The sequence below is a fragment of the Caretta caretta genome, chromosome 7 (genome assembly GCF_965140235.1).
Source record: "Caretta caretta isolate rCarCar2 chromosome 7, rCarCar1.hap1, whole genome shotgun sequence".
Classification (NCBI taxonomy): domain Eukaryota; kingdom Metazoa; phylum Chordata; order Testudines; family Cheloniidae; genus Caretta; species Caretta caretta.
Window position 1 is genome coordinate 67,555,827 of NC_134212.1, and position 16,980 is coordinate 67,572,806.

At 40.0% G+C, this 16,980-nt stretch overlaps 1 protein-coding gene across 3 annotated transcripts in view; it reads right to left on the minus strand.

Moving 5' to 3' along the window:
* The window catches only part of ZCCHC24 (zinc finger CCHC-type containing 24), a 160,249-nt gene that overhangs the window by 13,755 nt on the left and 129,514 nt on the right, over positions 1–16,980 (minus strand). For 2 of the 3 annotated variants that reach the window (XM_048856155.2, XM_048856156.2), the window contains one exon: positions 9,135–9,299. In XM_048856155.2, coding sequence (XP_048712112.1) covers positions 9,135–9,299 — 165 coding nt within the window. Of the gene's footprint in view, positions 1–312; positions 894–9,134; positions 9,300–16,980 lie in introns of those variants that run through there. The other variant, XM_075130790.1, reaches the window with a different exon arrangement.

Genomic DNA, 16,980 nt, shown 5'->3' on the forward strand with positions numbered 1-16,980 from the left:
GGAGAAAGGAAGAGTTGGTTCAGAAGAATGAAATGTACTTAGGAGAGATATTTCAGCTCCTTTCCAATGGAGCTGTACCCCCAAGGATATGGGGTTGATAGGAGCATTAAGGTGCAGAGCCAGTGTGGAGACAAAATGTCTCTTGCAGATCCAGAGAGATTCTTCCTGTCTGGAGGCATGCTTCAAGGTCATTCCCATGGGATAGCGTGAGGGAATCTCCACATGAGGGTCCTCATGGACGTTCACTTCCCCCATCACAAGTTGTACCATGGACTGGAATGACCTGCCCTGTTCTTAGGTAATTTTTAAGCCTAAAATTACCTTGTTTGGAAGGGAGAACAAGCTGATATGCGGAGGAGAGCTATGAAATAATAAGAGCACAGAGAGAGAAGGCCAGCCAGACCCTGGCTCATAATAAAGGGGAATTTAATGAAATTCAAATGCAAGTGAACAAACAGCATGTAATTAACTCATGGGATTGTTTCAAGGTCTTAATGAGGTAAATAGATTAGCGTGGTTTAAATAAAGGATTAGACATGTATGAATTAAAATAGACTCTAAAATTACACCAGATAGGATAACAGTTACAAGCGTTTGCAATCCTCAAGTGGTCAGAAATTTCCCTCATGACACTGGTATTACAAGTATATAATTAATTATAGGTTTTGTTCTTGCTTTTCTCTGAAGGATCCAGCATTAGCCATTGTCAGATCATTGGCCTGTTCAAAGACAGCAGTTCCTATGTGAACTTTAAATGCAATTAATAATCTTATGCAGAGTATACACACTGTGTCTGTGGTGTCAGTCTACATTTTGCCCACGTGGTACATCTCCATCAGTCTTGTTATGCAGTAATGAATTTAGCCCTGAGAATGAAATTATGAAGTGTTGTGCTAAACCAAAAGGAAATAAGAATGATCAATCGTATTAGAAGTTTAAGTAATATTAATAAGTACAGCAGTTTGTATATAGCTGACATAATTCTGCATTTCTACTAACAGATAAAAAATGTTCTCCTGTGTTTAATTATGCATTCCCATTAGGGTGACACATTTTTAATGGTACAAGTAATGAAATTAATGGACAGCAGGTTTAAAACAAATAAAAGGAAGTTCTTCTTCTCTCAGCACACAGTCAACCTGTGGAACTCCTTGCCTGAGGAGGTTGTGAAGGCTAGGACTATAACAGGGTTTAGAAGAGAACTGGATAAATTCATGGAGGTTAAATCCACTAATCCCCATTAGCCAGGATGGGTAAGGAATGGTGTCCCTAGCCTCTGTTTGTCAGATGGTGGAGATGGATGGCAGGAGAGGGATCACTGATCATTACTTGTTAGATTCACTCCCTCTGGAGCACCTGGCATTGGCCACTGTTGGTAGACAGGATACTGGGCTGGATGGACCTTTGGTCTGACCCAGTATGGCCTTTCTTATGTTCTAAGTAGATTTGGAATAATAGTCTTATTTTCACTGGATTGCATTCTTACGTTAGTAGAAGTAAACTCTTTGAGGCGATTGTATGTTTGTACAGTTTGTACAGTGCCTAGCAAATGGAGCCCAACTTAGTTGTGTCCCTTAGGAAGTACCACAATAAAAATGTTAAACAATAACAAAAGACTGCTGTGTGCAAAACCAAAATGGCATTTTGTGAGGCAGAGCTGATGTAGCCTGTTAATTTGGAGTGATATATACACACACTGTGCTTTCTGATGGTTACTTTAATTCTTGTTCTTGTTCCTTGCTGAAATAAGTCATTCAGATTGGAAGTATCTGGTTACTCTTTGTGTATGGAAAACAGAACATTAGTATGCTGTTAGGCCATATGTTAGCACAACTAAGGTGAGATGTGGTTCTGGCTGTGTTAATGCCCTATTGGGTCAGTACGGCTATATGTTGATTAATGTTATTCCACTGCTATCTCTTGACAACTGTGGAATTAAAGTGCTGCTATGGTCAGAAAAGTAATTCTGGTTCAAAATGTCATTTGATGGTACTTTTTTCCAGCTTCCTACATTTCTTTTCAGCTAGATCAAGGCAGCTTACTCATGAGCAATTTTACTCCTGACTTCATGCCCTTAGAGTAAAGGGTAAAGTTAACCCCACTGACAAAATTACCTTTTTTTGGGTGATCCATACAAGCAATAGCCTGGATTCCATGGAGAATTTGTTTACACAATAAATTTATTTTCGGTCCAAGGGAGTAAATTCCTAACATCTGGAAGAAAATGGTATCCAACAAGACAAGTCAGTAACCAGCTGGCTGATTCTGTACCAGTGTCATAGACAGCAATGGAACAAGCCAGAAGGTCAAAGACATGGCTTGATCGGAGGCCAACCAGGAAGAAACCATAGACACAGATGCTACTACAAGAGGATAAGGGGAGAAAATGAATATTCAGAGCTTGGCATCTGGACTGTGATGCTGCCAAGAATGCCAAAAGAGCAGCTATGAGGACTGGGTCTACTGCTGGAGCACTATGACAAGCAACATAAATGGCAGCAAAATCCAATGCACTAGCAAGAAGAGAAGGTAGGATCAAGTGCCTCTTGGAAATTTGCTTTACAACTACCTTCTTATGTAAAAAGGCAATTTTAATATTTTTTCAAAAACAGAATTCAAGTGACAGTCCAGGAAATCCTCTGGAGCAGTGTCATGGGCTCTGTCAGTGTGATATGTTGTATTGATTTTCCGTGGTGAGGTTTGCACCACACAAGCCTCTCATGCTGCCCCATGTCCCAGCTCTCTTGTGATGGTCCATAGGGATTTCATGGCAGCAGCACAGGAAGGAGGAGTGGAGGACCAGCAGTGAAACAATTGAGGAGTGAAAATCCTAAGACATGGGGAGCTTCACACAAAGCAAAAAGAAACCATCAAAAGAAGCGACATCACCTGTGACAAGCTTTGACACTGCCTAGATCCAACCAAACTGTGTGTGATAATTCATTATAATTTATTATTTGGGGAGCATCGGCAACACCTTCTACTACACAAATTCTTCCATCCGTTCTTTTACAGAGCTCGAATGCCTTATTTGTACACAGTGCTATAAAAACATTGAGAAGACTTATCCTGCCCCAAAGAGATTCAAATCTAATTGGGACAGATAGGTATGTGAAATAACAGTGCAAGATTGAATGGAGACCTTCTCTGTGGGCAGCTGGCATTGGAACTCAATGGGTTGTAAGAAACAAAGAGGAGGTGGCCAACCCATGGAATTGTGGCTGTTCCAAGCAGAAAGGACCAAATGCTGAAACGTGTGCATGGGAGAAGACAAAAAGAGACTGCGGCGCATATGAAACAAGCAGCGGCACTGGAGCAGAGGGGATGGAAGAAGAGAAATGTAGGTGGGAACAGTCGTGACAAGCTTTGAAGTTGAGAACAACTAGTTTGTATTTGACACTAGGAAAGGGATAGAAAATAAGACAAAATTTCACAGTGCCACTGTATAAATCCAGGGTACATCCACACCTTGAATTCTGCATGCAGTTCTCATGTTTCCATCACAAAACAGATACATTCGTATTGGAAAAGGTAAAGAAAAAGGCAACAAAATGAATAACTTCCATATAAGGAGAGATTAAAAAGACTAGAACTGCTCATCTTAGAAAAGAGACAATTAACAGGAGATATGATGGAGGTCTATAAAATCATGAATGGTGTGGAGAAAGTGTATAAGGAAGTGTTATTTACCCTTCACATAACACAAGAACTAGGGGTGACCTGATGAAAAGAGTAGGCATCAGGTTTAAAACAAACAAAAGAAAGGAGCTTATGCTCAAATAAATTGGTTAGTTTCTAAGGTGCCACAAGTACTCCTTTTCTTTTTGCAAACGAAGTGCTTCTTCATACAATGCATAGTCAACCTTTGGAACTTGTTGCCAGTGGATGTTGTGAAGGACAAAACTACAACTGAGTTAAAAAAAGAGCTAGGTAAGTTGATGGAGGATAGGTCCATCAATGGCTGTTCACCAAGGTGGTCAGGGATGCAACCCATAAATCTCTGACTGGCAGAAACTGGTATACTGGACAACGGGATGGATCACTTGAAAATGCCCTGTTCTTTTCATTCCCTCTGAAGCATCTGGCACCGGCCACTGTCAGAAGACAGGACACTGTCTGACCCAGTATAGCGTTCTTCTGTTCCAACTAATGGAAGTTAGGAGTGATTTTGTGTAACTACTTTCAGGCCAGGTCCTCAGCTGGTGTACATTGATTAATGAGACTATGCTCTTATTTTAATGAGACTATGCTAATATGGCTATATCACCAGTTGAGGATATGGCCCTTTGAGCTTTTAATTATGTTCATGTCAAGATGCCCTTTTCCATTATAGGTCACAATCAAACATTTAGCAAGTGGTAGTGATAGGAATGAGCAGGGGGTTAGGATGCTAAACCCATACTGCAGATAAGAAGCATTGAACAGATACTGAGATTCTTGCATCATCAACCATCTTGTCAACAACAACAATTTATTTTTTTTAAAAGACAAACACTGACTGAAGCAGAGCACTGGCCATTATTTTTCCTTTATGGGCCAGTACCTCTGGATGTTGACTCCAAACAGCTGGTGCTATTAAGGCTTGCTGCATACCTTCTTCTTAAAAAAGGGAATTCGGAGTGATAGGGATGTATCCCTCGAATGACATTTTGAAGTGTGGTGACTTTTCAGTGAAAGAACAGACGCTGGAGTATAGTAAATTTGGTTCCTCTACTTGAATAAACTAGCATTTGCACAGCACACTTTGAATAGGGGACATACCCAGTAATACCACAAAGTACTTGGACTAGAACTGAGTGAAATTTTTCAACTGAAACATTTTCCAGCAAAAAATCCAGCTTCAGTGACACTGAAACATTTCACGAATTTGTATTAATCTTAGTGAATTGTTTCAGTCAAAGTGCCCCCCCTCCAAAAAAAAAGAAACATTTTGTTCTGACATTTTCCAGAAGAAACATTTTTGATTTTAGCATTCAAAATTATTTTTGATTTTCAAATTTCCTTTCGATTTATTTTTAAAAAATTTAAAATGTAATAACTTGCTTTAAATTAAAATGAGACATTTGATTTTGGGTGGAACAAAATGTTTTGTTTGACCTGAAATGATATTTTTTGCCCTTTTGATTAGCTGAAACATTAGACAAAAACCATTTTTGGTTTGACCCAAATGATTTTTTGAAATTGCCAGTGAACTGAAAAATCCATTATCCATCCAGCTCTAATTTCACAAGAGAATTTCCCAAGTAGTTCAGCCCAGTAGTCTGTGTCTTGTAGAGTATGTCTACACTGCCATGCCAGCTGACTTGGGCTAGGGCTGTGGGGTTATAACATTGCAGTGTAGGCGCTCGGCTCGGGGACCCTCCCCACTCTTGGGGTCTCAGAGTCCAGGCTCTAGTCTGAGCCCAAATGCCTACATTGCAATTTTATGGGCCCACAGCCCAAGCCTTGCGAGTCTGAGTTAGCCGACACAGGGTCAGCTGTGTGCGTTTTACTTCAGTGTAGACATGGCCAATGTTAAATGATTCAGAGCACCGCACAAATCCCTTATATTACTCTGATCCTATACTGTTGAAGTCAATAGGAATTTTCTAACTGACTTCAATGAGCACAGGTTCAGGCCCACAGAACCTAATTGCACCATGGGAGGAGGAACAGATTTCATCCTCACTCTATCTGCTTATGTCTTGAAGCATGAAGACTGAAAGCACTTGCAAAGCTAGTGAAACTGCAGATCACTTTAATCTCTTCACAATTTTATTAAGATGATGACCCCTCTATCAGAATGGCATAGCAAAGATAAAAAAATGACAGCTGTGATTACAGGTCCATATGCTTCAGCATGAGGGGAGGCTTCTTCAACTCCATCAAATATGGTGATTTATAAATCTCACGCTATTTTAAAAACAAGAACTGGACCAGGAAGGAAGAAAAGGACAAAACCTGGCTTCAGGGTCCGGTGTTCTATGTATCGCTTGCATCATTCTATGTATCCTACAAGTTGTTCTATGTATCCCATGTCCACAGATCTTAATGCACTTTGCCAATATTTAATTAACTTAAGCCTAACAACATTTGTAGGAGGTAAGCAGATCAGGAAACTGAGGCACAAAAAGGTTTTAGTTCCTTGCCCAAAGTCACGCAGTAGACTGGTGTCTGAGCCAACAATGAAATTCCAAAATACTAGCTCCCAGTCCTGGTTTTTGAATCAGCAGACCAAACTTAAGATGGGTTTAATAATGTGAAACTATTTATAACAGTGGTATTTCAGTGTGTGTGTGTGTGTGTGTGTATGCAAGCAATTAAATAATAAAAAGCAACTGAACAGTCCTACAGCTATAAAAACATTTTACTGTCTGTATTTCATGGCCTGTTCAGTATCTACTTGTATGGAAATGTGTTAAAATTCTTAGGGCTGAATTTTCAACAGCCCAGAGCCAGTCATAAGTGTACTCACATTTGCCTTTTAGGTGACTGACTGACCATTTGCAAATTGCTGATTTGTACGTTCTAACATAGTAACTGTGTGTGCAGACAGAATGCACATTTAGATCACAGCCTTGGAATATGGGCTTTTTTAAAAAATCAGGTCCTAAGTGTTTAGATTTACTAATTTTTTAATTAAAAAAATAAAACAACAAATTGTTTATGAACCTCTTGAAAACTATTGGATTATTTGGATCAGAGGATTAGTAACTGGATATACGTTGTTGTCCACAAAGTATTAAGGACCTTAATTAAGGACCCACTACACAGCTTCAAATCCCTATTACACTTCCTGATGTGTAGTCTGCCACATATCCTGGATGCCCCTTTGACAACTGACTACTCTAAGTCATGTATGGGGATGATAGTAGGAAGCATATTGAACTGATGCAGTCCATGTGAGCTGTCTTTTGCTGCTTGTTCTGCGTTTAAAACACTTACATATAAGTCATTTATAACCTCTTGTTAGGAACCAGAGCTCTCCCTATTTTTGTTTAAACAATTCTGAGGCTCAACTTGGATTTGAAAATCCAATTAGGGGTGCCTAGATGCATCTTTGGATGCCTAAATACCATTAAAAATCTGGCCCAAAGAGACTGGGCCTGAGTCTCTTCCATGACATCACAGGCTGCTAACAGCGGAGTGTCTAACCTCATTTGTATTGGATCAGTTTTCCTTTTTACCTATTGCATATATCATATGTCTGAACAATTCTACTATGGTTGGACAGCTGGTAATTTGATTTGCTCTTCAAATTTTACTGATTCACAGTCATTAGCTTGTTCTACTTGTTTTACAGAAATGTCTTCTCTCCTCCTTACTAGATAGTTCCACATTCTGCCTAAACCTTATATAGCTCTTCGTATCACACAGTGCTCTCTATGCCTTGTTTAGACTTGGCCAAGGTGAATTATATCTGCAGCAAACCACCTCCCTGGGAGTGTGTTAAATAATTGCCATTTTTCCATTTACAAAAATGTTCCCCAAAATTATAAAATCTCCATCACGTTTCCCCTTGAGGTATCTTGCATTTACTCCAAATTGGCTATCTTAAAGTAAGAAACTGTGGTGTTGCGTCTTTGGATACTTGCTCTAATAAGTATTTCACGTCTAATTATATTGGAATAACTAGATCCTAGATCTTGATCAGTGTCAACTGTGGTTTTCATACTTGACTTACTTCCAAGAATGAGGCCAGGAGTAGCCTCGGATTCTGTCTGGCTGCATAAGGAAACAATTCTGCACGAACACTAGCAATGTATGTTTTACATAGTCAGTATCCTATTCGATATCAAAGTAATCAGAATCTTCTAATATCAATGTTTTGGGCTCATGAGGAAATGATTTTACATGTAAGAGACCTGTGTGAACTGAATTCTCAAATGTGGGAGGTACCATATAGAATTTCCAGTCTCCCCTAACCAACTTAAGTGTTCGTTTCTACTGGGTCAAGCAAATTTAGTTTCCAGGTCCGGCGAGTGGTTTTCCTACATATGCAAGTTTCATCAGAAAATATTCATAGCATTTCTTTCTGCAGCTTTGATATAATCTCACTGCTACGGCAGCTCCATTTTCTCAACCCTTCTCTAAATTAGATCTGTGTCTAATCACACCTGAAAACTGTAATTCTCTGCCAGTGGACTCTGTGTTGCAGACTCCTAGCATTCGCACAGGATGGAAGTGTAGTGTGATGAGTGGAAGTGAAGGAGAGTAACATTTCAGGAGGGTTTCATGGGATGCTATTTTGATGGGATGCTGGGGGCTCACAAATACGAGTTGGGACCAGGCTGCTATTGCTGTCTCTAGAATCTCAGCATCTTTACTAAAGCTCTCTTTCCTACAACTCTGCTTGCTTGCTGCATCACTTATTAATACCAAAGCAAGACACCTTTTTCTTTACACCCAGGCTGTCTTGCTTTACTGTGTCACTGTCACTGTGTTAACCCCAGAGTATAGTATGTTGGGCTCATCTCTGGGTTTGTCTCCTTCACTAATCTTAAAACATTGTCCAGATGAATTGACATGGAAATGAGAATGTCATGTTCCTTAACGATGGGGTAAATCAGGAATAACTTCACTGGTGTCAGTGAAGTTAAACAGGAATAAAATTGGTGTAAGAGAGTGGAGAATCACTAATATTAGGAGGCCCGTTATTGTTAAACTTTATGCTTTACCATAGCATCTAAAGGTCCTACTCAGGGTTGGGACCCCATTGTGCTGGTTGCTGTACAGAGACAGACCTGTACTTCTGATCTGGAGACATTTTCCAATGAAAAGAAGGGTACCCAAATTTTGAAACCCTGAGACAATGATAGGCAAGCTAGTCAAGACAGCGAGCAACGGATGTCAGACTAGATGATCCAGTGGTCCCCTCTGGCCTTAAACTCTATGACACAGAATCTTGCTTGCCTAGAACTTGGCATAAAACCCACGATAATATTTGCTTACACTTGTGCTGCAAATCCTTTCCTAGATGAATAGAAATCGCTTGTTTGTGTTCACTAGGAACAAAAACCTGCAGCTGATAAGACTTGTCTGTACACTGTTACCCCAAGTTACATTTTGGGCCTACCCTGATTTAAAAGTCAGATCGGAATTCTCTTGATTCCATGCCTGTATCTCCAGTGGCCACGCTGCCCACGCTACCCTACCTGTTTGTGAGGATAAACATTGATGTGACACTTGATACATTCTTGTCCCATGTTAGCCCAGGAGTTTCCGCTCATCCATTTTCTCTTGCACTTAGGGCACTTGTATTCACCAAAGCAGCGTTTCTTGCCTTGGTACGGAGTCAGACCCTCTCCTTTTGGACGAGCCTAAATTACAAAAAGGAAAAATAAGTAGTAATGATGGGAGAACAAATCAATAGAAAATAACATTTAACCAGGAAGTTCATATAAGTTGTCCTCCCCACCCCCACAAATGGTTAGTGATACACAAAACTTCAATTTCACCAGAATAGAGATGCAAGGCTCACCAGATAGCTCCAAAATGACATTAAAAGGACATTTAGGATTCTGTGTACAGCATCTTCTGCAGTTACTGCTCTGATATCAATATCTATCCCATTACAGCAGGATAGTGTCTGATGATACTCCATCAACTTTTCAATCCAATCTTCAGTTTTCTCTTAGGAAACACAATAAATCAAACCAAACCACACTTATGACTCTTCTGTACGGTGCATCCTCCATGTTACGATAATAATAATACTTTGCGTAGCCTCAGCACCTTGCATCCACAGATACCAGAGCACTTCCAAAACAATTGAGAGCGAGAGAGAGAGAGAGGATTGCTCCCATTTTATTGACAGGTAAACTGAGGCACAAAAGCTAAGTGAATCACCCAAATTCATGTAATGAGACCATGGCAAAGCTGAAGCTCCACGAATCTGAACTCCCAGATAGCTGCTCTTAACTGCTAGTCAGCATTATTTATTCAAAGTATGTCATATATCTTAAGCACTTACACAGTACCTGTCACAGAAGTTTCAAAAATGAGTGCCTAAACTTAGGCTCGTAACTTTGGCACCTAAATAAATTGCCTTATTTTTTTCAAAAGCACTGAGCACCCAGCAGCTCTTACGGATGGTGCCCTAAATGGGCTTTAATCTTCAGAGGGCTGTTGGGCTTCCATTCCTATTTGACTCATGACCTCTCTTCTGACTCTAAGAACAAGGGTGTCAATTATTACATTGAAATGCATAATTTATCTATGAGGAACTGGATTGGGACTTATTTCATACTAGCCAGCAAATTGTCAGCAGTGGGTAATCTGAACTTACTACGAGCCATGGATGGGATTCGGATAGGTGACCCAGCAGTGAAAGCGGGAGGGACCTAGCAGTGAAAGGTCCCTCCCGCTCGGCTGGGGGAGGGGCCTTTAGCAGTAGGTGGGCTTGCCCACCCACTTCCCGGGATTTTCCAATAAGACCTAGCAGTGAAAGGCTCCATATCCCATTATTAAACCCTGGTCCATTCCCCATTGCTGTATTTATTTGCTAGCTGTAGTTAGGAAAGTTTTTTTCAATTTTGTTTGATACTCTGTATTCGTTTGTAAGTCTGTCTTACAGTGCACCTAAAGGAAATCCTTTAGGTAATTAATTGGCTCTCACAATAAGTCGCTAAATTGGTTAGGATTTGTTCAATGGCAGATTACTCTAAATAATATAATTAGTGGCGTAAAGCATCGTAGGGGGATTCTCTGATAACTGTTAATATGTTAGGTCATAAACTACATTATTTCCCTTGATTACCCTCCTGAGTATATTTCCTTCATTTCATGACTCACAAGGAAGGGCAGAAAGCAATGATTGAAATGCCCATCATCTAGAAAGTATTGAGATCCACATGGTTTCCATTTTAGATTTTCATTCTCCTACCCCAAATCCTGGAAACAGTAAATCATGTTTTTCTCTGTGGGACTGACATGTTTTTCTCTGTGTAGCCTGATAACTACATCATTGCCTCTCATAATAATGTTTACTTTTTTGCGTAACCTTTTAAGGTTGCTTAACATCCTCTGATGGATTCTAACAGCCCCAGAGTAACTTGAATGCTTTTAGGCAACACACATCCCAGTAAAGAAAATTTGTACTTAGTAAAAATAAAACTTCATCTGTGTACAGAATCTGTTTGCTTCTTGTCTCATCAATAGAAATCCTGCAGAACTTAGATGCTGATGAACTCTGATCTGGTGTGGGTTTTCTTTCACATGACTGAATATTAAGCCTTCTTGTATGTTACAATATTGCGAAAATGTGACAATGTTAAATACGCTATTACTTAGGATGGTTTTAAGTATTCTCAGCAAGATTTAGGAGTATAAAAATGCATGCACACTAGAGTACATCCATATGATCAATTACTTTATAGGATTCCATGGCTTTTTTTCCTCCTCCTAAACTGTTCCTTCACTAAATACATTAATTTGTTATATCATTGTTGGATGGATGGATGAAGATTCTAGTTTAAAAACGTACTGAAACTTGGGATTCATAACCTTAAGTATCCAAACCATGCATATATAATGTCCAGTAGCTAGAATTTGTGTGATTGATATGCTGCAAATATTTACAGAAAACTTTCAATTGCAGGTTTCATGTAGTGCAGCATTCTTTCTATTTTATTATAATCTATTTATGTCCATTGTTGCAATTTACAAGTGAAAACTACACTTAATTTATATGTAATCCAATAAAGTAGTACGGTAGGTCACAATATAAAAATATGATGGTCTCATCCTAAATGCCTGTTTATTCTTATCATGAAACCACCATTCACTCTAGTGCATTTCATAATTGCTGTTACAGCAAGGTCCAGGACTAGAACCGTAGATGGTCTTGAAGATTAGGATGGACATGTATTGGTGTGTGGGGAACCCTGAACAACACTTGTCTGCGTTGTGGCTAGGTCAAGTCAGTTCCAGTAGTAGTTGTTTTTTATTCTGAGAAGCACTACAATTCAAATCATACCAGTTTAAACAGGAGAAGGAAGCTGTGCTCAGTGCAAGTGTCCAAAAGGGAATTCTGCTGCTTCAAACCTTGCAATCTCCAGCAAACCTTCATTGTATTAGGGAAGAATCAGAGGCTGTCTACACTTTACCACAGTTACCCTGCTTGGTATTAAGTGTCATATGCAGCTGGGCTCCCCACCTCCAAGCTGGTGTTGTAAATGGTTGTCCTGCTGCTCTGCATCTGCTGTAAAAAAGTTCGTTCAACCCCACATGCTAACAGGAGTTAATCACACATCTGATGGGAGGTACTGAACACAGTTTGGACCTCCCCACACCAATTACCAAGTCCTGGATATACCCAGGTGACAGGTTTGGTCACAGAGACCCCCTTGGGACTGTCACCTGACATGCTGGAATTACCTCTGAGCCCGTTTTCCCTGCCAGCTTGGGACTCCAGAACCCTGCCTTGTTGAGCCAGACATGCTAGGCTGCTGCAACATAGACCCAGGTCTGGTCCATGCCCCCAAAGCTGCAGACTTTAACCAAAAACTGCTCAGCAGCTCACCTATCTCCAGTTCCCAATGGGATCCAAACTCCAAATAAATCTTTTTTATTCTGTATAAAGCTTATAAAGGGTAAACTCATAAATTGTCTGCCCTCTATAACACTGATAGAGAGATATGCACAGCTGTTTGCTCCCCCAGGTATTAACTCTGGGTTAATTAATAAACAAAAGTGATTTTATTAAATATAAAAAGTAGGATTTAAGTGGTTCCAAGTAATAACAGACAGAACAAAGTAAGTTACCAAGCAAAATAAAACAAAACACACAAGTCTAGGCCTAATACATTAAGAAACTGAATACAGGTAACTCTCACCCTCAGTGATGTTCCAATAAGCTTCTTTCGATGAAGTGAGCTGTAGCTCACGAAAGCTTATGCTCAAATAAATTGGTTAGTCTCTAAGGTGCCACAAGTACTCCTTTTCTTTTCACAAACTAGAGTCCTTCCTAGTCTGGGCCCAATCCTTTCCCCGGTATAGTCCTTGTTAGTTCCAGCAGGCATCTTAGGTGAAAAACAGGAGCTTTCTCATGACTGGGACCCCCCTTTTTCTCTTCCACCCCCTTTTTATAGCTTTGGCACAAGGCAGGAATCTTCTGTCTCTCTGGATCCCCACTCCTCCTTCTAAATGGAAAAGCACCAGGTTTCAGATGGATTTCACCATTCTTCCTGGGCTGGTTTACATGAACAGTGGAAGGCTTGCAAGTCAACAGAGCCATTTACAACCAATTGTCCTAGTCAGTGGGAGCCATCAATCATCAATGGCCCACACTTTGCATAATTACAATAGTATTTCAGCGCTATACTTTATATTTCTAACTTCAGATACAAGAATGATACATACATACACACATACAAATAGGATGAACACACTCAGTAGATTATAAGCTTTGTAATGACACCTTACAAGAGACCTTTTGCATAAAGCATATTCCAGTTACATCATATTTACACTCATAAGCATATTTCCATAAAACATTATGGACTGCAACATCACACCCATGTTAAGTTCAGCGCAACCCAGTTTGAGGGGTTGGGAATGAGGATGCAACAGTGTTTGATAACTGATGTTGAATATGGCACAGCCTGTAGTGTGCCAGAATAAATACAGTAGCATAAGGCCATCTCCTCAATCAGAACAGAATGATGCTAGCTGTTGTCCAGTATGGTCCTGCAAGAATGGTTTCTATGTACAATAATTATGAACGGTGCCAAGATGGATATTTTTTAATCAACTTTTTTTTAAGTTACTCACTGGCTTGTGCAGAATGTTTCCTAATGGTTTGAATCCATGACCAGCACAGTTACAAACTGTGTGACAACAACAGCGTTAGACTGCAACTAGGTTTGAAAATAGTATCACAGGCCATGACTATATGGCCTTCACCTGTATTGTTCCTAATGCCAGAAAGCCACTGTATTGAGACTCTCAGGACGGTAAAGAATTAGAGGCTAAAGCAACAATTCAGGAATGATAGCAATAGTGTTTTTCTGGTTTTGAAAGGCTGAAGACTAGAGAGAGCAATTTTGTCTGTCATTTTTGGACAGGCTGTGTGGGAAATTTACAACATCTGCCTCTCCCAGCATAGGGTTTCATTAAATTACAAACTCAACAGACAAATCAAAGCAATCTCTAAATAGCATGTCTGCATGGTGCTTGTGTGAAAACTAGTACTGGATTATCCTGCTAGATGTATTCAGTTATGCATTGACATCTGAAGTTTTTGTGTTTCCTCAACTTTCAAGTATATGTTGTAGTAATGCCAGTAAATCCTTAACTATATTTAAATCCAGGCTCATGATGGAAGATAACACACACAATGAATATTCTAACTAATACAGAAAGCTTAAAATGCAGCTTTGTGCTGAAAAGCAACTTTGCAAAAAATTTCGTTGTGGGGTAGCATGTTTATTATGTCTCAGTGATTTTCATGGCAAAATACTCATATTGCAAGTAAACAGAGGCTTCTTCTGACTGCCATTCCTGCAAACTTTACCGTGGGCTCAGTAAAGTTTTGTTCTATCCTTCTCATGCATTATCACGTGTTATAAAGGTTCTGTGGGCTAAATTAAGGCATCAGTGACCCCATTGCCTGTGTGAAAGATCTGCTCCTATAGATGTATTTATAATTTTACTTTGTTTTTGAGGACTACTTTTGAAGCAGGCACCGGAATTAATACAACCAAACAAAATATTTCCCAGCATCCTGAGGTACTAGGGGGGAATGAAGAGAGATGGGGGCAAATATTTTATGTTCTAAGAATGCAAATTTGGCATGGAAGAGGTGGGAAGCCAAGGTTTTGATTAGTGGAATAATGTGGGTTTTGTGAAGGGGTTAACTTGTGAGGTATCTGTTACTTACAGCATACATGTATACTTTGCATCTAGAAAGAGAGATGTGATAAGAAGGGATAATGAAATATCATGGACTGTCCTGACGTGTGAAAGTTAAACATTTCCAGAGAGAAGTTCCCTTGGTCAAATGGCTCCACAGGACAATTGTGGGAGGGCAGCTATTTGAGAGTTGGGGAATGGTCTTGATTGAATATTAGGTTTTTTTCCCCCCGAAGTACACTCAGTACAAAATACAAACATGTATTTAACTTTAAGGACAGTAGCATATAATGTGTGCATGTTAAGGCAAAGATGAAAAGATTGGATATACATGCTTTGAAAATATACGGTCAAATTCTCCAAAGATGATAGTCTCATTCCCAGAGGTGATTCAAACAGGTGTGGAAACACTTGCATATTTCCTGTGTAGCCACTAACTTTTGTCCACTGTTGCCTAATGGGAGTGACTTTTCTGTCATACCCTGTCAGAAGGGCATGGTGACCTATCAAAGGGTTGCTGTAATAGGGCAATCTGCCCATTTAAGGCCCTGTTTGATTACCAGTCCCATTCAGGAAGGGGTCAGGGGCTGCCTTTAAAGGGCTCAGGAGTTCATCTGGAGGGGAGCTGGCTCCTAGGCCTGGCCCTGGAACATCAAGGGAGATATAGAGTGAAAGGCCTCTAAGCCCCTACAGCCTGCGTGAGATGGGGAATGGCTTTGTTTTGTGTTACTTAGTGAGTTTTGTGTTTGAATTAATAAAATCTGCCCCGAGGGAAGGGCCTGAGAGAGACTGAGGAGCAGCACTGAGGTTTTCCTGGGCTGCTGCGGGAACCCACCAGCCTACAGTTCTTTGTTATCCATTCATGTGATAGACATTCTGTTACCCTCCTGAGACATTTTACAAAGTTCCCAAATTAAGTTTACAGAATTAAAATGGGCCCATCATTCTGGGAAAGGGTTTGTTTTGCTTGTACAGTTTCTCAGTGTGCAGGTCCTAGTTGCTCTGCATGTATAATTGTATGTAGAAAAAGCAGGTGCTTGGCAGAAAACCTGAACTTGGCAACAACTTTGGGACTCCAACTCCCATGGCTGATGGAGATTGTGAGTGCTGTTTTATTTCAATGGTTGCACGTGTGAGCAGTTGGGAACAGTACATTCAGCATATTCCATTCTGCATAGTGCAGAAAGACGGGTAGGGAACAGACGGACCACATAACTAGCCTGACCTTTTCTACCTGTAATATCTATGAAGAGAAGATTATCCGTGAACAACCTTGACTGCTTTTTACACATTTATATTCTTTGGTGTTGCAATAATTTTTTGCTTCTGAGATCAGACAACAATGGTAACCTGAATGAACTGAACTGACTGACAGCTAAGCTGTTAAAATAATCAGTTTACAGGGCTTCCCTGAAATCTGACTGGCAACTGTAACAGGAAAAAAACCTGAAATTGACACTACACCAGAAAAGTAAATTTGCAGCAGTATTGTACAGAGAAGCTGTGTGTGTGTAATGAGAAATCACTGGACATCCAAGTGTAAATGAGTACTGGCATGCACCCAAAATTTAATCCTCTGATTCACAGTCTCCTCTGATAAAGAAGGAAGATGAAAATTAAATGAGGGGCAAGAAAATGATTCTGACAAAACAAAAGCAGCTACCATTTTTTGGGTCAGTTTGTTTGAACATCTTTATTTGGGATACTTAATTGGTTGGGTCCAGAGGACTTCGTAGTACAGTTCAAGTCAATAGATTGTTGTGAATCTGCAGGCTCAGTGCACTCAAAATTCCTCATGGAAGTCAAAAGGAGTCCTTTGTGTAGAACTCTTTTGGGATGGGTCCAGGGTATCTCGTGAGATCTCTTCTGATCTAGAGGTTTCATAAATCATTTCTTTGTAGACTCAGCCAGGCCTTTTTTATTGAACATTAGAAACCCAAGTGAATTTTCTTCTAATTTCTTAACGTACTTTAATAACAAACCATATGCTATTTTTTTTAAATCTGGGCTAGTTTTTGAGGTTGGGATTTTCAAAGGAACTTAAGGAAGTCAGGCTGAGCTAACTTTCATTGAATTTCAGTGGCATCTCTACTTAGCCAGAGAATCTTACTACATGTAGACCTGGATATACATCCGTACTATAGTTCC